At 38.3% G+C, this 25281-nt stretch overlaps 1 protein-coding gene across 1 annotated transcript in view; it reads right to left on the bottom strand.

The window, feature by feature from the left end:
* bcas3 (BCAS3 microtubule associated cell migration factor) overlaps window positions 1-25281 on the bottom strand; it is a 293366-nt gene that overhangs the window by 134111 nt on the left and 133974 nt on the right. Inside the window, exons 21-22 of the mRNA XM_062067335.1 lie at window positions 20941-21137; window positions 20168-20265 (exon numbers count right to left, since the gene is read on the bottom strand). Coding sequence (XP_061923319.1) covers window positions 20168-20265; window positions 20941-21137 — 295 coding nt within the window. The remainder of the gene's footprint in view (window positions 1-20167; window positions 20266-20940; window positions 21138-25281) is intronic.

Here is a 25281-nt window from a genome sequence, read left to right as displayed (position 1 = left end):
GGTGTGTTATCATCCATAAGAAGGTGTGTTGTTATCCATAAGAAGGTGTGTTATCGTCCATAAGAAGGTGTGTTATCATCCATAAGAAGGTGTGTTGTTATCCATTAGAAGGTGTGTTATCATCCATTAGAAGGTGTGTTATCATCCACAAGAAGGTGTGTTATCATCCATAAGAAGATGTGTTATCATCCATAAGAAGGTGTGTTATCAATCATAAGAAGGTGTGTTATCATCTATACGAAGGTGTGTTATCATCTATAAGAAGGTGTGTTATCATCCATAAGAAGGTGTGTTATCATCCATAAGGATGTGTGTTATCATCCATAAGAAGGTGCGTTATCATCCATAAGAAGGCGCGTTGTCATCCATAAGAAGGTGTGTTATCATCCATAAGAAGGTGTGTTATCATCCATAAGAAGGTGTGTTATCATCCATAAGAAGGTGTGTTATCATCCATAAGAACACCTGTTATCATCCATAAGAAGGCGTGTTATCATCCATAAGAAGGTGTGTTATCATCCATAAGATGTGTTATCATCCATAAGAAGGTGTGTTATCAATCATAAGAAGATGTGTTATCATCCATAAGAAGGTGTGTTATCAATCATAAGAAGGTGTGTTATCATCCATAAGAAGGTGTATTATCATCCATAAGAAGGTGTGTTATCATCCATAAGAAGGTGTATTATCATCCATAAGAAGGTGTGTTATCATCCATAAGAAGGTGTGTTGTTATCCATAAGAAGGTGTGTTATCATCCATAAGAAGGTGTGTTATCATCCATAAGAAGGTGTGTTGTTATCCATTAGAAGGTGTGTTATCATCCATTAGAAGGTGGGTTATCATCCACAAGAAGGTGTGTTTTTATCCATAAGAAGATGTGTTATCATCCATAAGAAGGTGTGTTATCAATCATAAGAAGGTGTGTTATCATCTATACGAAGGTGTGTTATCATCTATAAGAAGGTGTGTTATCGTCCATAAGAAGGTGTGTTATCATCCATAAGGATGTGTGTTATCATCCATAAGAAGGTGCGTTATCATCCATAAGAAGGCGCGTTGTCATCCATAAGAAGGTGTGTTATCATCCATAAGAAGGTGTGTTATCATCCATAAGAAGGTGTGTTATCATCCATAAGAAGGTGTGTTATCATCCATTAGAAGGTGTGTTATCATCCATAAGAAGACGTGTTATCATCCATAAGAAGGTGTGTTATGATCCATTAGAAGGTGTGTTATCATCCATAAGAAGGTGTGTTATCATCCATTAGAAGGTGTGTTATCATCCATAAGAAGGTGTGTTATCATCCATAAGAAGGTGTGTTATCATCCATTAGAAAGTGTGTTATCATCCATAAGAAGGTGTGTTATCATCCATTAGAAGGTGTGTTATCATCCATTAGAAGGTGTGTTATCATCCATAAGAAGGTGTGTTATCATCCATTAGAAGGTGTGTTATCATCCATTAGAAGGTGTGTTATCATCCATAAGGTGTGTTATCATCCATAAGAAGGTGTGTTATCATCCATAAGAACACCTGTTATCATCCATAAGAAGGTGTGTTATCATCCATTAGAAGGTGTGTTATCATCCATTAGAAGGTGTGTTATCATCCATAAGAAGGCGTGTTATCATCCATAAGAAGGTGTGTTATCATCCATTAGAAGGTGTGTTATCATCCATAAGGTGTGTTATCATCCATTAGAAGGTGTGTTATCATCCATAAGAAGGTGTGTTACCATCCATTAGAAGGTGTGTTATCATCCATAAGAAGGTGTGTTATCATCCATTAGAAGGTGTGTTATCATCCATTAGAAGGTGTGTTATCGTCCATAAGAAGGTGTGTTATCGTCCATAAGAAGGTGTGTTATCATCCATTAGAAGGTGTGTTATCGTCCATAAGAAGGTGTGTTATCGTCCATAAGAAGGTGTGTTATCATACATTAGAAGGTGTGTTATTGTCCATAAGAAGGTGTGTTATTGTCCATTAGAAGGTGTGTTATCGTCCATAAGAAGGTGTGTTATCGTCCATAAGAAGGTGTGTTATCGTCCATAAGAAGGTGTGTTATCGTCCATTAGAAGGTGTGTTATCGTCCATAAGAAGGTGTGTTATCGTCCATAAGAAGGTGTGTTATCGTCCATAAGAAGGTGTGTTATCGTCTATTAGAAGGTGTGTTATCATCCATAAGGTGTGTTATCGTCCATAAGAAGGTGTGTTATCGTCCATAAGAAGGTGTGTTATCGTCCATAAGAAGGTGTGTTATCGTCCATAAGAAGGTGTGTTATCGTCCATAAGAAGGTGTGTTATCATCCATAAGAAGGTGTGTTATCATCCATTAGAAGGTGTGTTATCATCCATAAGAAGGTGTGTTATCATCCATTAGAAGGTGTGTTATCATCCATAAGAAGGTGTGTTATCATCCATTAGAAGGTGTGTTATCATCCATAAGAAGGTGTGTTATCATCCATTAGAAGGTGTGTTATCATCCATAAGAAGGTGTGTTATAAAGTAGACGAAAGTGTAAAGAATGTTAGGGTATGACCACGACAATGCTACTTTTTCAGTGTACTGTCATTTGTTGAGATGGAGAGAGAAGTGTTCCAAGGTCTAGGAGAGTCCGGTAAAGCCAGCAGTTCTTGACTTCCAGCAGCTCCTTTTCCACTGCTGAAGTCCACTTGATGACAACACAGAAGGAGCTCTGGTCCAGCCAGGGGCCCTCACACACACACCCCCACACACACACACAGACACACACACACACACACACACACACACACAGACACACACACACACACACAGACACACACACACACAGACACACACACACACACACACACACACAGACACACACACACACACACACACACACACACACAGACACACACACACACACACAGACACAGACACAGACACAGACACAGACACAGACACAGACACAGACACACACACACACACACACACACACACACACACACACACACACACACAGACACAGACACAGACACAGACACACACACACACACACACACACACACACACACACACACACACACACACACACACAGACACACACACACACACAGACACACACACACACACACACACACACACACACACACACACACACACACACACACACACACACACACACACACAGACACACACACACACACACACAGACACACACACACACACACACACACACACACACACATGAGGTGTGTTGGAGGGCCGGCAGGTGACAAAGGCGTCCATTGAGGCTGTGGGGAGGAGGTGAGGTGAGGTGAGGTGAGGTGAGGGGGTGTGGGTAAATGAGTCCAAGGCAGGATGGTGTTGTGTGGTGGGGACAAAAGGTGGTGTCAGCGGCAGCACAAGGAGCCACTATGTGGCCCTCGGACTGATTGCAGGGTTTGGATTACAGGACTAAGTGCATATTGGAAAGTGCAGAAGGAATCTGGCACAACAGGTGGCTCCTCTCCTCTCCTCTTTGAAACTGGGACCTGGACCCTGGACCCTGGACCCGGGACCCGGGAGTCGGGGAGGAATGCAGGAATGAGGAAGTCAAGTTTCACAGCCAACAATGGCACCTTCTCACTGCACCTGTCGTCATGGCGACCGCTCCACTGATACCATCCCATCCTGTTGGGCAGGGTGTCCCGATACGGTGATGATATCAGCTTTCACCTGGAATGTGTGATATCATGTGCGATACAAGCAGTCTGGCAGCGTGATTACTTGTGTGTGATGTCATGTGCGATACAAGCAGTCTGGCAGCATGATTACTTGTGTGTGATATCATGTGCGATACAAGCAGTCCTGCAGCGCATTTTACCTGTGTGTGATATCATATGTGATACAATTCTACAGCGTGTTTACTTGAGTGTGATATCATGTGCGATACATGTATATTATATATGTATATAGTGTATTATATGTATATAATGTATTATATGTATATAATGTATTATATGTATATAGTGAATTATATGTATATAGTGTATATAGTGTATTGTATGTATATAGTGTATATAGTGTATTATATGTATATAGTGTATTATATGTATATAATGTATTATATGTATATAATGTATTATATGTATATAGTGTATATAGTGTATTATATGTATATAGTGTATTATATGTATATAGTGTATTATATGTATATACTGTATTATATGTATATAATGTATTATATGTATATAATGTATATAGTGTATTATATGTATATAATGTATTATATGTATATAATGTATTATATGTATATAATGTATTATATGTATATAGTGTATTATATGTATGTAGTGTATTATATGTATATAGTGTATATAGTGTATTATATGTATATAGTGTATTATATGTATATAGTGAATTATATGTATATAGTGTATTATATGTATATAATGTATTATATGTATATAGTGTATATAGTGTATTATATGTATATAATGTATTATATGTATATAATGTATTATATGTATATAGTGTATTATATGTATGTAGTGTATTATATGTATATAGTGTATATAGTGTATTATATGTATATAGTGTATTATATGTATATAGTGAATTATATGTATATAGTGTATTATATGTATATAATGTATTATATGTATATAATGTATTATATGTATATAGTGTATATAGTGTATTATATGTATATAGTGTATATAGTGTATTATATGTATATAGTGTATATAGTGAATTATATGTATATAGTGTATTATATGTATATAGTGTATATAGTGTATTATATGTATATAGTGTATTAAATGTATATAATGTATTATATGTATATAGTGTATTATATGTATGTAGTGTATTATATGTATATAGTGTATATAGTGTATTATATGTATATAATGTATTATATGTATATAATGTATTATATGTATATAATGTATTATATGTATATAGTGTATATAGTGTATTATATGTATATAGTGTATATAGTGTATTATATGTATATAGTGTATATAGTGTATATAGTGTATTATATGTATATAGTGTATATAGTGAATTATATGTATATAGTGTATTATATGTATATAGTGTATATAGTGTATTATATGTATATAGTGTATTAAATGTATATAATGTATTATATGTATATAGTGTATTATATGTATGTAGTGTATTATATGTATATAGTGTATATAGTGTATTATATGTATATAGTGTATTATATGTATATAGTGTATATAGTGTATTATATGTATATAGTGTATTATATGTATATAATGTATTATATGTATATAATGTATTATATGTATATAGTGTATTATATGTATATAATGTATTATATGTATATAGTGAATTATATGTATATAGTGTATTATATGTATATAGTGTATATAGTGTATTATATGTATATAGTGTATTATATGTATATAGTGTATTATATGTATATAATGTATTATATGTATATAATGTATTATATGTATATAGTGTATATAGTGTATTATATGTATATAGTGTATTATATGTATATAGTGTATTATATGTATATAATGTATTATATGTATATAATGTATTATATGTATATAGTGTATATAGTGTATTATATGTATATAATGTATTATATGTATATAATGTATTATATATATATAATGTATTATATGTATATAGTGTATTATATGTATGTAGTGTATTATATGTATATAGTGTATATAGTGTATTATATGTATATAGTGTATTATATGTATATAGTGAATTATATGTATATAGTGTATTATATGTATATAATGTATTATATGTATATAATGTATTATATGTATATAGTGTATATAGTGTATTATATGTATATAGTGTATTATATGTATATAGTGTATATAGTGAATTATATGTATATAGTGTATATAGTGTATTAAATGTATATAATGTATTATATGTATATAATGTATTATATGTATTATATGTATATAGTGTATAAAGTGAATTATATGTATATAGTGTATATTGTGTATTATATGTATATAGTGTATATAGTGTATTATATGTATATAGTGTATATAGTGTATTATATGTATATAGTGTATTATATGTATATAGTGTATTATAGTGTATATAGTGTATTATAGTGTATATAGTGTATTATATGTATATAGTTTGTTGGTGGATGAAAAGAGCTGATCTGGTCTTTCGAGACAAACTGAGTGTCATCCTGCCTCTGTGGCCCAGACATGTTGCCATGGAGACAAAAGAAGCGTGTTTGCTACTTCCTGACTGGCTTCTTCAAGTCCAAACACAACAAGATGGTGAGATTCCAGCAAGATGGTGAGATTCCAACACACAAGGAGATGAAGAACCTTGATGTGACGCGGAGGCACACGGGAGCCACGGTGCCGTGGAGCCGGGAATCGACCCGCCTCTGTACTGACAAAGAAGGAATGATGTTGCACCACAATCAGCTTTTACTTTGAAGGTGTGTTTCTAAACACTCAATGACACGGGAGCAGAGGTCAGTGCCTTGCTCAAGGGCACTTTGACACCAGGACCCCAACATGACTTAGTGATTCTGAACCTCTCTTCAGGATGTGACCTTTCTTTACGTGCCTCCACTTGGACAGTGTCCTCTCCCCGTCAGCCATGTGGTACTTTGTAGCACGTCCATAGCGAGTCTACTGAGAGATATACTGTAAGTGACGCTATTCTGTGTTAGACATGGCAACATGTGCATGTACGAGCCAGTCTGCCCCACAACAACATGTGCATGTACGAGCCAGTCTGCCCCACAACAACATGGCAACATGTGCATGTACGAGCCAGTCTGCCCCACAACAACATGGCAACATGTGCATGTACGAGCCAGTCTGCCCCACAACAACATGGCAACATGTGCATGTACGAGCCAGTCTGCCCCACAACAACATGGCAACATGTGCATGTACGAGCCAGTCTGCCCCACAACAACATGGCAACATGTGCATGTACGAGCCAGTCTGCCCCACAACAACATGGCAACATGTGCATGTACGAGCCAGTCTGCCCCACAACAACATGGCAACACGTGCATGTACGAGCCAGTCTGCCCCACAACAACATGGCAACACGTGCATGTACGAGCCAGTCTGCCCCACAACAACATGGCAACATGTGCATGTACGAGCCAGTCTGCCCCACAACAACATGGCAACATGTGCATGTATGAGCCAGTCTGCCCCACAACAACATGGCAACATGTGCATGTACGAGCCAGTCTGCCCCACAACAACATGGCAACATGTGCATGTACGAGCCAGTCTGCCCCACAACAACATGGCAACATGTGCATGTATGAGCCAGTCTGCCCCACAACAACATGGCAACACGTGCATGTACGAGCCAGTCTGCCCCACAACAACAGCAGAGAGAAGAAGGAGGACTACAATGATGAACTCGCACAAGGTACTATGGGTAAATGCATACCATATATAGATCATCTGCTGATGTCACCAATTGAAATGTCACAAATTGTGCAAATTCCAAACTCCTTTATAAGAAATAAGAAATAGGGCAAGATTATTTTATAAACATGTTCATATACTTCACGTTCATGTACTTCATGTTTATGTACTTCATGTTCATGTACTTCACATTCATGTACTTCTATTGGATAACACAAATAAACATATAAATACTATTGGATAACACAAATAAACACATAATTACTATTGGATAACACAAATAAACACATAATTACTATTGGATAACACAAATAAACACATAAATACTATTGGATAACACAAATAAACACATAATTACTATTGTATAACACAAATAAACACATAAATACTATTGGATAACACAAATAAACACATAATTACTATTGGATAACACAAATAAACACATAATTACTATTGGATAACACAAATAAACACATAATTACTATTGGATAACACAAATAAACACATAAATACTATTGGATAACACAAATAAACATATAAATACTATTGGATAACACAAATAAACACATAATTACTATTGGATAACACAAATAAACATATAATTACTATTGGATAACACAAATAAACACATAAATACTATTGGATAACACAAATAAACATATAAATACTATTGGATAACACAAATAAACACATAATTACTATTGGATAACACAAATAAACATATAATTACTATTGGATAACACAAACTGGACAACACAATAAAAACAGGATGTTTCTACTTGGATGTACTACTTTAGTGTTACAACTTCACGTAACAATAAACACCTCATTCTAAATGCTGCAATGCATGCTGGGAAGTCCGCTGCTTGTACAGGTCAAGTCCACAACAAACCATCATTAAGCTAACGCACAATCTTCTGATGCTAACACACAATCTTCTGATGCTAACACACAATCTTCTGATGCTAACGCACAATCTTCTGATGCTAACACACAATCTTCTGATGCTACCGCACAATCTTCTGATGCCAACACACAATCTTCTGATGCTACCGCACAATCTTCTGATGCTAACACAATCTTCTGATGCTACCGCACAATCTTCTGATGCTACCACAAAAGGAAGTGAAGGCGACATGTTAAGAATTAGTGCAGAAACATTCTTTGTGTGGAGCGAGTCACACGGAAACATTCTTGCTGGGACTCGGAGGACGACAGCAGTGCTACACTGTAGCGTGTGTGTGTGTGTGTGTGTGTGTGTGTGTGTGTGTGTGTGTGTGTGTGTGTGTGTGTGTGTGTGTGTGTGTGTGTGTGTGTGTGTGTGTGTGTGTGTGTGTGTGTGTGTGTGTGTGTGTGTGTGTGTGTGCAGATGGCGTCCCATCACCTCAGGGAAAGTGCAGATAAGCGAGAGTAGGGTCTGAGAAGCGAGGGTAGGGTCTGAGAAGCGAGGGTAGGGTCTGAGAAGCGAGGGTAGGGTCTGAGAAGCGAGGGTAGGGTCTGAGAAGCGAGGGTAGGGTCTGAGAAGCAAGGGTAGGGTCTGACAAGCGAGAGTAGGGTCTGAGAAGCGAGAGTAGGGTCTGAGAAGCGAGAGTAGGGTCTGAGAAGCGAGAGTAGGGTCTGAGAAGCGAGGGTAGGGTCTGAGAAGCGAGGGTAGGGTCTGAGAAGCGAGGGTAGGGTCTGACAAGCGAGAGTAGGGTCTGAGAAGCGAGAGTAGGGTCTGAGAAGCGAGGGTAGGGTCTGAGAAGCGAGAGTAGGGTCTGAGAAGCGAGGGTAGGGTCTGAGAAGCGAGGGTAGGGTCTGAGAAGCGAGGGTAGGGTCTGAGAAGCGAGGGTAGGGTCTGAGAAGCGAGGGTAGGGTCTGAGAAGCGAGGGTAGGGTCTGAGAAGCAAGGGTAGGGTCTGACAAGCGAGAGTAGGGTCTGAGAAGCGAGAGTAGGGTCTGAGAAGCGAGAGTAGGGTCTGAGAAGCGAGAGTAGGGTCTGAGAAGCGAGGGTAGGGTCTGAGAAGCGAGGGTAGGGTCTGAGAAGCGAGGGTAGGGTCTGACAAGCGAGAGTAGGGTCTGAGAAGCGAGAGTAGGGTCTGAGAAGCGAGAGTAGGGTCTGAGAAGCGAGAGTAGGGTCTGAGAAGCGAGGGTAGGGTCTGAGAAGCGAGGGTAGGGTCTGAGAAGCGAGGGTAGGGTCTGACAAGCGAGAGTAGGGTCTGAGAAGCGAGGGTAGGGTCTGACAAGCGAGAGTAGGGTCTGAGAAGCGAGGGTAGGGTCTGAGAAGCGAGGGTAGGGTCTGACAAGCGAGAGTAGGGTCTGAGAAGCGAGGGTAGGGTCTGACAAGCAAGGGTAGGGTCTGACAAGCGAGAGTAGGGTCTGAGAAGCGAGGGTAGGGTCTGAGAAGCGAGAGTAGGGTCTGAGAAGCGAGGGTAGGGTCTGAGAAGCGAGGGTAGGGTCTGAGAAGCGAGGGTAGGGTCTGAGAAGCGAGGGTAGGGTCTGAGAAGCGAGGGTAGGGTCTGAGAAGCGAGGGTAGGGTCTGAGAAGCAAGGGTAGGGTCTGACAAGCGAGAGTAGGGTCTGAGAAGCGAGAGTAGGGTCTGAGAAGCGAGAGTAGGGTCTGAGAAGCGAGAGTAGGGTCTGAGAAGCGAGGGTAGGGTCTGAGAAGCGAGGGTAGGGTCTGAGAAGCGAGGGTAGGGTCTGACAAGCGAGAGTAGGGTCTGAGAAGCGAGGGTAGGGTCTGACAAGCGAGAGTAGGGTCTGAGAAGCGAGGGTAGGGTCTGAGAAGCGAGGGTAGGGTCTGACAAGCGAGAGTAGGGTCTGAGAAGCGAGGGTAGGGTCTGACAAGCAAGGGTAGGGTCTGACAAGCGAGAGTAGGGTCTGAGAAGCGAGGGTAGGGTCTGAGAAGCGAGAGTAGGGTCTGAGAAGCGAGAGTAGGGTCTGAGAAGTGAGGGTAGGGTCTGACAAGCGAGAGTAGGGTCTGAGAAGCGAGGGTAGGGTCTGAGAAGCGAGAGTAGGGTCTGAGAAGCGAGAGTAGGGTCTGAGAAGTGAGGGTAGGGTCTGACAAGCGAGAGTAGGGTCTGAGAAGCGAGAGTAGGGTCTGAGAAGCGAGGGTAGGGTCTGAGAAGCGAGGGTAGGGTCTGAGAAGCGAGAGTAGGGTCTGAGAAGCGAGGGTAGGGTCTGAGAAGCGAGAGTAGGGTCTGAGAAGCGAGGGTAGGGTCTGAGAAGCGAGAGTAGGGTCTGAGAAGCGAGGGTAGGGTCTGAGAAGCGAGAGTAGGGTCTGAGAAGCGAGGGTAGGGTCTGAGAAGCGAGAGTAGGGTCTGAGAAGCGAGGGTAGGGTCTGAGAAGCGAGAGTAGGGTCTGAGAAGCGAGGGTAGGGTCTGAGAAGCGAGAGTAGGGTCTGAGAAGCGAGGGTAGGGTCTGAGAAGCGAGAGTAGGGTCTGAGATAAGACGGCAGGAGAGTGAGTGACTTCCACGTCCACCATGGACACCTTGTGCCACGAGGCTGGTGTTGGATTGCCAATTCCTGTCACATGACCACTAAAGAGTGTGCTTGTGCAGATAAGAGATGTGAGCAGATAGTTGGTGGCGCCATAGAGCCAGGCAGCCAGGCAGGAAGTGACAGTGACAGTGACAGGACCGCCCTGTTGATAAGCATCCTAGCTGCTGTCTCTGCACACTCCAGGAAGCAGCTAGGAAACTATTACTAAAGCATGGACCTTCTACACCACATATTGTGACTGGGGGCCACATGGACCTTCTACACCACATATTGTGATTCGGGGGCCACATTGACAGAAACACATATTGTGACTGGGGGCCCCATGGACCTACTACACCACATATTGTGACTGGGGGCCACATTGACCTTCTACACCACATATTGTGACTGGGGGCCACATGGACCTTCCACACCACATATTGTGACTGGGGGCCACATGGACCTTCTACACCACATATTGTGACTGGGGGCCACATGGACCTTCTACACCACATATTGTGACTGGGGGCCACATGGACCTTCTACACCACATATTGTGACTGGGGGCCACATGGACCTTCTACACCACATATTGTGACTGGGGGCCACATGGACCTACTACACCACATATTGTGACTGGGGGCCACATGGACCTTCTACACCACATATTGTGACTGGGGGCCACATTGACCTTCTACACCACATATTGTGACTGGGGGCCACATGGACCTTCTACACCACATATTGTGACTGGGGGCCACATGGACCTTCTACACCACATATTGTGCCAGGGGGCCACATGGACCTTCTACACCACATATTGTGACTGGGGGCCACATGGACCTTCTACACCACATATTGTGACTGGGGGCCACATGGACCTTCCACACCACATATTGTGACTCGGGGGCCACATTGACAGAAACACATATTGTGACTGGGGGCCACATGGACCTACTACACCACATATTGTGACTCGGGGGCCACATTGACAGAAACACATATTGTGACTGGGGGCCACATGGACCTTCTACACCACATATTGTGACTGGGGGCCACATGGACCTTCTACACCACATATTGTGACTGGGGGCCACATGGACCTTCTACACCACACATTGTGACTGGGGGCCACATGGACCTTCTACACCACATATTGTGACTGGGGGCCACATGGACCTTCCACACCACATATTGTGACTCGGGGGCCACATTGACAGAAACACATATTGTGACTGGGGGCCACATGGACCTACTACACCACATATTGTGACTCGGGGACCACATTGACAGAAACACATATTGTGACTGGGGGCCACATGGACCTTCTACACCACATATTGTGACTGGGGGCCACATGGACCTTCTACACCACATATTGTGACTGGGGGCCACATGGACCTTCTACACCACACATTGTGACTGGGGGCCACATTGACAGAAACACATATTGTGACTGGGGGCCACATGGACCTTCTACACCACATATTGTGACTGGGGGCCACATTGACAGAACCACATATTGTGACTGGGGGCCACATGGACCTTCTACACCACATATTGTGACTGGGGGCCACATGGACCTTCTACACCACATATTGTGACTGGGGGCCACATGGACCTTCTACACCACACATTGTGACTGGGGGCCACATTGACAGAAACACATATTGTGACTGGGGGCCACATGGACCTTCTACACCACATATTGTGACTGGGGGCCACATTGACAGAACCACATATTGTGACTGGGGGCCACATGGACCTTCTACACCACATATTGTGACTGGGGGCCACATGGACCTTCTACACCACATATTGTGACTGGGGGCCACATTGACCTTCTACACCACATATTGTGACTGGGGGCCACATGGACAGAAACAATGTGTGTGGGGGGCCAATGTTGAAATGATATGCACACATTTACTTTGTTTGGCTCCCTTTTTTCCAGGAACACTAACACCTGAAGTCACAATGTTCTAAAAAAGTTATGACAGACAACCTCGGGAAAAAACGTAATGGAATGTGACAGTTTTGTCCTGAAGGGGACAGCCAGGATGTACATGAAAATAGAGAAATGTACATTATTAACTATGAACAATAAAAGACTGAATATTAACTAGAGATGTATATATATATATATATATATATATATATATATATATATATATATATATATATATATATATATATATAATATTATCGGACGATAAATGCTTTAAAATGTAATATTGGAAATTATCGGTATCGGTTTTTTATTATCGGTATCGGTTTTTTATTTTTTTATTTTTTATTAAATCCACATAAAAAACACAAGATACACTTACAATTAGTGCACCAACCCAAAAAAACTCCCTTCCCCCATTTCTTTCTGTTATCAATATTCTGCTTCCTACATTATATATCAATACAGTCTGCAAGGGATACAGTCCGTAAGCAAGGGATACAGTCCGTAAGCACACATGATTGTGCGTGCTGCTGCTCCACTAATAGTACTAACCTTTAACACTTCATTTGACTCATTTTCATTCATTACTAGTTTCTATGTAACTGTTTTTATATTGTTTTACTTTCTTTTTTATTCAAGAAAATGTTTTTAATTTATTTATCTTATTTCATTTTATTAATTAAAAAAAAAAAAAGGACCTTATCTTCACCATACCTGGTTGTCCAAATTAGGCATAATAATGTGTTAATTCCACAACTGTATATATAAGTATCGGTATCGGTTGATATCGGTATGGGTAATTAAAGAGTTGGACAATATTGGAATATCGGATATCGGCAAAAAGCCATTATCGGACATCCCTAATATTAACAACACATGAACATCTTCTCCTCCATAGACATCTTTCACAATCAAGCAAAATAGGAATGCAAAGTGTAATAAATAGCTGCAATATGATATATTATCACTTTTATGCAGAAATGTGTAAAAATCTGCTTCGGCATCTGTTCCTGACACCTGGTTTGGGGCTGAAAACAAGCCCCGCCCACTCTGCTCTGGTCTGAGCTGCTGTGACCTACTGTACATTACCGTAATAACTCCTATAAAAGTGCATATTACAACCATTGAAATACTTTCTATTAGGGATGTCCAATAATGGCTTTTTGCCGATATCCGATATTGTCCAACTCTTTAATTACCGATACCGATATCAACCGATATATACAGTCTGGGAATTAACACATTATTATGCTTAATTTGGACAACCAGGTATGGTGAAGATAAGGTACTTTTTAAAAAAATGAATCAAATAAAATAAGATAAATAAATTAAAAACATTTTCTTGAATAAAAAAGAAAGTAAAACAATATAAAAACAGTTACATAGAAACTAGTAATTAATGAAAATGAGTAAAATGAAGTGTTAAAGGTTAGTACTATTAGTGGAGCAGCAGCACGCACAATCATGTGTGCTTACGGACTGTATCCCTTGCAGACTGTATTGATATATATTGATATATAATGCAGGAAGCAGAATATTAATAACAGAAAGAAACAACCCTTTTGTGTGAATGAGTGTGAATGGGGGGAGGGAGGTTTTTTAACAAAAAAAAAACGATACTGATAATAAAAAAAACGATACCGATAATTTCCGATATTACATTTTAACGCATTTATCGGCCGATAATATCGGCAGACCGATATTATCGGCCATCTCTACTTTCTATAGTTGAAGACTTACACTCATTTAAAAACATCATAATGGCAAATACACTTTTCATGTTCAAGGTCTAAAAAAAAATGATGTAGAACATCCGGTGGGCCGGATTGAAAGTCTTAATGGGCCGCACGTGGCCTGCGGGCCCTATTTTGCCCAGGTCTGTTCTCGCCTCACAAATCTGTTCCTACTTCCTGTCACGACAAGCAATGTGACCACAGCTAGCAGACATCTTTGGAGGCATCTGACAAACTTCCATGTTCCTTCACAATCCTCACGTAAGACCCTTAAGGGCACTGCTGTGTTTCTTTATGCATCCTAAATAAACACCAGCAAAAGTCAGATAACAATAAAAGTAACGTAAGTCGCTCTATTCCGCCTATAAAAGTGGTCTAAAAACCTCCATTAAGGTTTTATATGCACACTGTAAGTATATATGTAGTATCTAGTAACATTCATAATAACATGTAATATTTACATATTTTATATACACACTGTAAGTATATATGTAGTATCTAGTAACATTCATAATAACATGTAATATTTACATATTTTATATACACACTGTAAGTATATATGTCATGTAGTAACATTCATAACAACATGTAACATACATATTTTTATCATTTTAAGTATTATATACACGCTGAAAGTATTTATGTAATGTATTAATATTCATAACAACATGTAACATATACATATTTTTATCATTTTACGTATTATATACACACTAAGTATTTATGTAATGTAGTAACATTCATAATAACATGCAATATTTACATAGTTTATATACACACTGTAAGTATATATGTAGTATCTACTAACATTCATAATATGTAATATTGACATTTTCATATACACACTGTAAGTATATATGTCATGTAGTAACATTCATAATAACATGTAACATACATATTTTTTTTATCATTTTAAGTATTATATACACGCTGTAAGTATTTATGTAATGTAGTAATATTCATAACAACATGTAACATATACATATTTTTTTATCATTTTAAGTATTATATACACACTAAGTATTTATGTAATGTAGTAACATTCATAATAACATGCAATATTTACATATTTTATATACACACTGTAAGTATATATGTAGTATCTAGTAACATTCATAATAACATGTAATATTGACATTTTTATATACACACTGTAAGTATATATGTCATGTAGTAACATTCATAATAACATGTAACATACATATTTTTTATCATTTTAAGTATTATATACACGCTGAAAGTATTTATGTAATGTATTAATATTCATAACAACATGTAACATATACTTTTTTTTTATCATTTTAAGTATTATATACACACTAAGTATTTATGTAATGTAGTAACATTCATAATAACATGCAATATTTACATAGTTTATATACACACTGTAAGTATATATGTCATGTAGTAACATTCATAACATGTAATATTTACATATTTTATATACACACTGTAAGTATATATGTCATGTAGTAACATTCATAATAACATGTAATATTTACATATTTTATATACACACTGTAAGTATATATGTCATGTAGTAACATTCATAATAACATGTAACATACATATTTTTATCATTTTAAGTATTATATACACACTAAGTATTTATGTAATGTAGTAACATTCATAATAACATGCAATATTTACATATTTTATATACACACTGTAAGTATATATGTAGTATCTAGTAACATTCATAATAACATGTAATATTGACATTTTTATATACACACTGTAAGTATTTATGTAGTATCTAGTAACATTCATAATAACATGTAATATTGACATATTTTATATACACACTGTAAGTATATATGTCATGTAGTAACATTCATAACAACATGTAACATACATATTTGTATCATTTTAAGTATTGTATACACACTAAGTATTTATGTAATGTAGTAACATTCATAATAACATGTAATATTTACATATTTTATATACACACTGTAAATATATATGTAGTATCTAGTAACATTCATAATAACATGTAATATCTATATATTTTATATACAGCAAATAGATTTTAGGACAATAACAAAACGTTATTTTCAACATTTTCACTTCAAACTCCCAAAACAACAAACAAATTCCCAAACAAAATGAAAACAGATTTCTAAAGACTGAAAACAACAATTCACAAACTACCAGACCTGCTTCTTTACTTCCACGATGTTCTCAGATCATGGAAAGATGATTGAACATGAGATCAGACAAGTTCACTCAACAATTGAACACCAGCGAAGAACAAACAGTCACTATTTCAACATGGATGACATTCCTCAAGATAACACACCCCATCATAGATGTAGAGTACAATTCATCATCACATCTTCATTAATAAGGTTAGAGGCTCAGAGGATTGGTGGATCAGAAGATGTTTAACTAACAGGAAACAACAACAATAGCCCTAAATATGTCTGGTGGCGTCCCCCAGGGGTCAATACTGGGACCAACATTGTTCAATCTTTATATCATTTGTAAAGTTACAAAGGACGTAAAGTTACTTTCATTTGCAGATGAAATGAAAAAGATGCTTGGACAAAAACAAACTTTAAATCTCAGTAAAAGTGAAATAATGTTATTTGGGTAACAGTAGAGGAAAGTCAAACATAAATAGACGGACTAGACGTTGAAAGAGTAAAATAAATGAAGCTTGTAGGCGTTATAATAGATGATCAAATGGACTGGAAATATTATCAAAAATATACAACATAAAGTGGAAAGACATATTTCTATGATGAGATGTATTGGAGCCAAAATGACTTCATATTGTCTTCTGCTCACGAGTGTTACATATCTGATTATTATTGTGCAGAAATATGGGAAATAAGTACACTTCATTCACTCACTGTGTTACAAAAAGATGACTTATAATAATACATCATGTTGGAGATAGCATAATACTATTTATTCCATCACAAATATTGAAATTCAATGATTTGGTGTTGCAAACTATAACCTGCTAGCCAAGAATGTTCAACCATTCTTGCACTTCAAACCTTTAACATGTGACATTATGGGATGGATTATTAAAGCATGTCCTAATGTGATCCACTTGAAGCAAGTCTCCAAAGTGTTCACAAAGTACAAAGAAGAAGAATTATGAGAAATGTCTTGAACTTAGTGAACAGCAGATATATACTGTATTCACGATGTAAGTGACAAGCTAAGAGACGTCATGGCTGTCATGTTTGAGAGGAGATAACTCAGCTCTGCTTCTTGCTGCTCCTTTTCAGACATGTTGCAAAGACACAAGAGTGAAACATGCGGTGTATCATTTTGAAACCATGAAATAAAGTTCAAACTGCCAAGTAACGTTTCGGGACCAAAAAAAACAAGTTGGTTTAAAAACCTGAAAAGTTCCCGCTTTTCCCGAAATTCCGTAATAACATTTTTCAATTAAAAAACTGTTACTACTTCAACATTTCTTGACCCATTTAAACAATTCCCACACCAACCAATTCAGCTCATTCGGGACATTCATGCTCCTCATTACTTTTTTAAAAATCCCGCTTTTCCCAAATTTCCAGGGAGTTCCCATTGGAATGAATGGGACATTTTCCCAAGTTGCACAATTCCCACATTTTTCAAGCTACTCAAAGCATTCCAACATCAACACATTCCACTCATCCTGGACATTCTGACTAACACTTTCCCAACTTCCAGACCAAATTCTGGTTTTCCTGGAAATTCAAACTCTTCAACATTGAAACTATTCTTACATTCAAACTACATTCTGTCAGCATTTCACTTCCACTTCAGCATTGGAGCTTTCACATGCACTCTCTTGTGTGGTCATAGAGTCAACTGCACTATGTAAACTAACACTTCCTGTCCCTTAATTCCTGTATTGCGTAACTGCACTATGTAAACTAACACTTCCTGTCCCTTACTTCCTGTATTGCGTAACTACACTATGTAAACTAACACTTCCTGTCCCTTACTTCCTGTATTGTGTAACTACACTATGTAAACAAACACTTCATGTCTCTTACTTCCTGTATTGTGTAACTACACTATGTAAACAAACACTTCATGTCTCTTACTTCCTGTATTGTGTAACTGCACTATGTAAACAAACACTTCATGTCTCTTACTTCCTGTATTGTGTAACTAGACTATGTAAACAAACACTTCCTGTCCCTTACTTCCTGTATTGTGTAACTACACTATGTAAACAAACACTTCCTGTCCCTTACTTCCTGTATTGCGTAACTAGACTATGTAAACAAACACTTCCTGTCCCTTACTTCCTGTATTGCGTAACTGCACTATGTAAACAAACACTTCCTGTCCCCTTACTTCCTGTATTGCGTAACTACACTATGTAAACAAACACTTCCTGTCCCTTACTTTCTGTATTGTGTAACTACACTATGTAAAAAAACACTTCCTGTATTGCGTAACTACACTATGTAAACAAACACTTCCTGTCCCTTACTTCCTGTATTGCCTAACTACACAATGTAAACAAACACTTCCTATCCCTTACTTCCTGTATTGCGTAACTGCACTATGTAAACAAACACTTCCTGTCCCTTACTTCCTGTATTGCGTAACTAGACTATGTAAACAAACACTTCCTGTCCCTTACTTCCTGTATTGTGTAACTACACTATGTAAACAAACACTTCCTGTCCCTTACTTCTTGTATTGCGTAACTAGACTATGTAAACAAACACTTCCTGTGTTGCGTAACTGCACTATATAAACAAACACTTCCTGTCCCTTACTTCCTGTATTGCGTAACTGCACTATGTAAACAAACACTTCCTGTCCCTTACTTCCTGTATTGCGTAACTACACTATGTAAACAAACACTTCCTGTCCCTTACTTCCTGTATTGCGTAACTACACTATGTAAACAAACACTTCCTGTCCCTTACTTCCTGTATTGCGTAACTAGACTATGTAAACAAACACTTCCTGTCCCTTACTTCCTGTGTTGTGTAGCAGAGATCAGTGTTGTGTTGTGACAAAGTGACAAATAACATGTGTGAGGATGTGTTGCATATAAATATTCCCAGTAAACAAGTGATGGCAGCACATGATTGGTTGCAGCACCAAACACCATGCAGCCAACATCATCCAGCCAACATCATCCAGCCAACATCATCCAGCCAACATCATCCAGCCAACATCATCCAGCCAACATCATCCAGCCAACATCATCCAGCCAACATCATCCAGCCAACATCATCCAGCCAACAGCATCCAGCCAACATCATCCAGCCAACATCATCCAGCCAACAGCATCCAGCCAACATCATCCAGCCAACAGCATCCAGCCAACATCATCCAGCCAACATCATCCAGCCAACAGCATCCAGCCAACATCATCCAGCCAACAGCATCCAGCCAACATCATCCAGCCAACAGCATCCAGCCAACATCATCCAGCCAACATCATCCAGCCAACAGCATCCAGCCAACATCATCCAGCCAACAGCATCCAGCCAACATCATCCAGCCAACATCATCCAGCCAACATCATCCAGCCAACAGCATCCAGCCAAGTGGACAGCAACCCCTGGTCTTGTTCCTCGGTGCAAGTGAGGACCAGGACCAGGCACAGAAGACAATGGACATGACTTGTAGAAAAGCAGCCAAGAAGAGCAGACTGAGGTTCCTACCTGGTCCGGCGTCCATGATGTTCACCTGGCCCAGACGGTCGGATGCCAGCCCTGAAGACCCGGGCATGCTGACTGGATCCGAGCGCAGCGGCTGGATCCTAAACATCCAAGCACATGTGGCGTTAGCGGCGTTGAAGACCTCACGTAACCAGCGTGCGTATGAAGAGTGACCCCTGTGGTTGTGACACGTTATTGACCAAGCTCTCCCGGGTTGTAATAATACATTGAATATTTTGTGTCCTTTTTGACATGTTTAAATGTAAAAGATAGCAAAGCAAACATGAAAAGTCTAATCTGGCTGTTAGCAGGCTACTGTATCAACACATTGTTGGAAATTACACAAATCATATTTTGTATTGGGGGTAGTCCCCTCTTCTAAATTTGACATATCATTGCAGCGACTATCAGCGCTACTTCATCTACGGTCTGTTTTGGCCACACCCATCTTCTTCCTGACCCGACCGTTTCTTTTTTAGTTCCGCCTGTGTTCACTTCTTGGAGATCTAGCAATCTTAACCTTACTCCTCCCTCATTGGCTGGAATAACAAGCCCCTCCCTCCTACTGACCTGTGATTGGACAGAGTCTGCAGATCTCCTTCACATGGCTACTTTCTACGTAATCTGCACATTCATAAGGGGGCGTGGTCTGAGCGTGCCCAGTCACAAATTAGTTGTCTAGTCTTACTACATGAGGCCCCTGCTCGCCAAGACCCTGGGAGATAAACGCTTGTGTTGTTTCTTGGCAGATCAACACTAGGAAGAGTTTTTGTTACCTCAGACTGTGCAAGTCCAGGGTGTCCGTGTCAAAGTCCAGGAGAGGCTGCTGGGCGTCAGGCGGACCCTGAGACTGCAGGACCGAGGACGAGGAGGAAATGACGGTGGTCTGGCCCGAAGGGTGGATGGTCTTGAACTGAAACTGGGGTCCCATCCACAGGCGGCGATGTGGACCGGTGTGAGTGACGATCTCCACCTGCACCAACACATTCATGAATGGAATGTCATGAAACAGAAATAACAACACAGGAGTGATCCAACTGAGAGTTGAGTTGAGAGAAAGAGTTCAAGTTGAAGGACAAACTGACAACTTGTCCAGAAACTTTAGGACAACAACTGATTATCAACCATTTTGCAACATTCTTTCTCTCCATTCCTATTTTCATGAATTATTCATGATTTCTCTCATGTGCTTTTATTGTTCCCTACTTAGGCTGCTGCCCCCGCGGCCCGACCTCGGATAAGCGGAAGAAGATGGATGGATGGATTGCTGTGATTCAGGCGTTGGCCTGCAGGGGGCAGTCATGTTTGCTCGCTGGAGAGAAGAAGAAGAAGCCCCTCCCCCCCAGGCAGATATAGTGTACATACTCCCAGCCCCTTCCTGCTGCGTCACTGACAAGAAGCTAAGGGCTAATGTGTGGACACGTAAGTTCCATCCCAGTCGGAGTTGTGTGGCAAAAGTTGGATTTAATCCTGTAAAATGTCTTCATTTGTGGTGAAATAACTTCACCTTCCCATCAAACTAGTTTCAGTACAAATCAAGTTCCATTCAAGTTTCAGGAAAAAAGTGAATTTTTATTTAACATCAATTAAAAATGTGACATTTTGTTGCAAAAAAAGGTAGATAAAATAGATAAAACTAACTCCATATTTGCTGGTAGAGAAAAAATAACTCTATATTTGCGACCAGATAAAAGTAACTCTATATTTGCTAGTAGATCAAATTAACTCCATATTTGATGGTATATAAAAAGAAGTCAATATTTGCTGGTAGAGAAAAAATAACTCTATATTTGCGACCAGATAAAAGTAACTCTATATTTGCTAGTAGATCAAATTAACTCCATATTTGATGGTATATAAAAATAAGTCAATATTTGCTGGTAGATAAAACTAACTCCATATTTCTTGTGTATGGGAAATATGTCAGGCATGTGAAGCATGAGTATAAAAGCCATGTAATACTACATCATCATAAAGTATCATGTAATACTACATCATCATACAGTATCATGTAATACTACATCATGATGAAGTATCATGTAATACTACATCATGATGTAATAGTACATCATGATGTAATAGTACATCATGATGAAGTATCATGTAATACTACATCATGATGAAGTATCATGTAATACTACATCATGATGTAATAGTACATGATGATGAAGTATCATGTCAGCTAAGTGGGACATTTGAGCTGCTAAATGATGCAAGCAGCAGCAGAATTATTCATGTCACAAAGCTGGAGACTTACAGTACATACACCACTTACAGTACATACACCACTTACAGTACATACACCAGGCTGGAATAACAACATCCTCTCTTTTTAACTCTCATGTTTTAAACACCTCACTTTCACAACATCCTGTCTGTATCTTTCACAATAATCTCCTTTTAACGCTGACTTCTTGCTAGTAAGTGCTAACTTTCCCAGTACGTGCTAATAAAGTACTTCCCAGTACGTGCTAATAAAGTACTTCTCAGTATTGTTTTGTTTAATAAGAAGGTTGCCATTAAGTTAAATGTGTCTTCTGTTGCGCCCTACAAAGTGTTAATACTGTAAGTATTGCACTTTTTACACACCAGCTGTTTGATTGTAACGTACATTTTACTTGTACTTTTTATTATCACATTTGGAGCTGTTCAAATCCACATGTAATATCACTAACGCTAAGCAGCAGGACTGCTTGTATCGCACATGATATCACACACAAGTCAACACTCTGCAGGACTGCTTGTATCGCACATGATATCACACACATTAACGTTGTTGCCCTAGGGTAAACTGGGTATAACACATGGCACACTGACAAAGCTTAACCTATTGTTAGTATAACAATCTACAAGGTTAAGGTTGCTTCTCTTTCTTCCCCTCCATTTTTCTGCATTCTTTCGTATCTCAAGTTATCATTACGTATATGTATTGTTGCATTTGAACAATTGTATTGTTGATAATAAAGGTAAAGTACTGGTATTGTTTATTATCAATAGCACTATTTCTATTGGTATTCATATTGCTCCATTTTTAGTGTAATAATGCTCAGTTCTGTATTTTTTTTTAAATTTTCGCTAACTGCTTATTTGCTATTACTTTTACCATCATATTTGTACATGTCCTATTTGCTGATGTTGCTGTGTTGTTGTTGTTGTTGTGTTTGCTGTTGTTGTTTTTGTCTCTCTGTCTAATCCCCCTCTTGTCCCCACAAGTCCCCCCTCTGTCTTCCTTTTTCTCTCTTTCTATCCCCTCCTGCTCCGGCCCGGCTGCACCAAATGATAATATAAATACATTTAATAAAGTCAAAATACAAGTAAGGCAACAAGAGAAGTATCCTACACTTCTCTTTTGTAAAGTCAATCTGAACAGCCGATATGGGCATCTACATCTACTATATGATCATCTACATCTACTATATGATCATCTACATCTACTATATGATCATCTACATCTACTATATGATCATCTACATCTACTATATGATCATCTACATCTACTATATGATCATCTACATCTACTATATGATCATCTACATCTACTATATGATCATCTACATCTACTATATGATCATCTACATCTACTATATGATCATCTACATCTACTATATGATCATCTACATCTACTATATGATCATCTACATCTACTATATGATCATCTACATCTACTATATGATCATCTACATCTACTATATGATCATCTACATCTACTATATGATCATCTACATCTACTATATGATCATCTACATCTACTATATGATCATCTACATCTACTATATGATCATCTACATCTACTATATGATCATCTACATCTACTATATGATCATCTACATCTACTATATGATCATCTACATCTACTATATGATCATCTACATCTACTATATGATCATCTACATCTACTATATGATCATCTACATCTACTATATGATCATCTACATCTACTATATGATCATCTACATCTACTATATGATCATCTACATCTACTATATGATCATCTACATCTACTATATGATCATCTACATCTACTATATGATCATCTACATCTACTATATGATCATCTACATCTACTATATGATCATCTACATCTACTATATGATCATCTACATCTACTATATGATCATCTACATCTACTATATGATCATCTACATCTACTATATGATCATCTACATCTACTATATGATCATCTACATCTACTATATGATCATCTACATCTACTATATGATCATCTACATCTACTATATGATCATCTACATCTACTATATGATCATCTACATCTGCTATATGATCATCTACATCTACTATATGATCATCTACATCTACTATATGATCATTTACATCTACTATATGATCATCTTCATCTACTATATGATCATCTACATCTACTATATGATCATCTACATCTACTATATGATCATCTACATCTACTATATGATCATCTACATCTACTATATGATCATCTACATCTACTATATGATCATCTACATCTACTATATGATCATCTACATCTACTATATGATCATCTACATCTACTATATGATCATCTACATCTACTATATGATCATCTACATCTACTATATGATCATCTACATCTACTATATGATCATCTACATCTACTATATGATCATCTACATCTACTATATGATCATCTACATCAACTATATGATCATCTACATCTACTATATGATCATCTACATCTACTATATGATCATCTACATCTACTATATGATCATCTACATCTACTATATGATCATCTACATCTACTATATGATCATCTACATCTACTATATGATCATCTACATCTACTATATGATCATCTACATCTACTATATGATCATCTACATCTACTATATGATCATCTACATCTGCTGTATGATTTGCCCGAGAAGCTGGGCAGGACATCATAAAAAAAAAAAAAAAAAAAAAAAAAAAGATATCACACACAAGTCAACACTCTGCAGGACTGCTTGTATCGCACATGATATCACACACAAGTAAACACTCCGCAGGACTGCTTGTATCGCACATGATATCACACACAAGTAAACACTCCGCAGGACTGCTTGTATCACACATGATATCACACACAAGTAAACATGTTGTAGGACTGCTTGTATCGCACA

Source organism: Entelurus aequoreus, linkage group LG13, assembly GCF_033978785.1.
Source record: "Entelurus aequoreus isolate RoL-2023_Sb linkage group LG13, RoL_Eaeq_v1.1, whole genome shotgun sequence".
Lineage (NCBI taxonomy): Eukaryota > Metazoa > Chordata > Actinopteri > Syngnathiformes > Syngnathidae > Entelurus > Entelurus aequoreus.
Note: the sequence above shows the minus strand (reverse complement) of the source record. Positions and strands in the feature narration are given on the sequence as shown.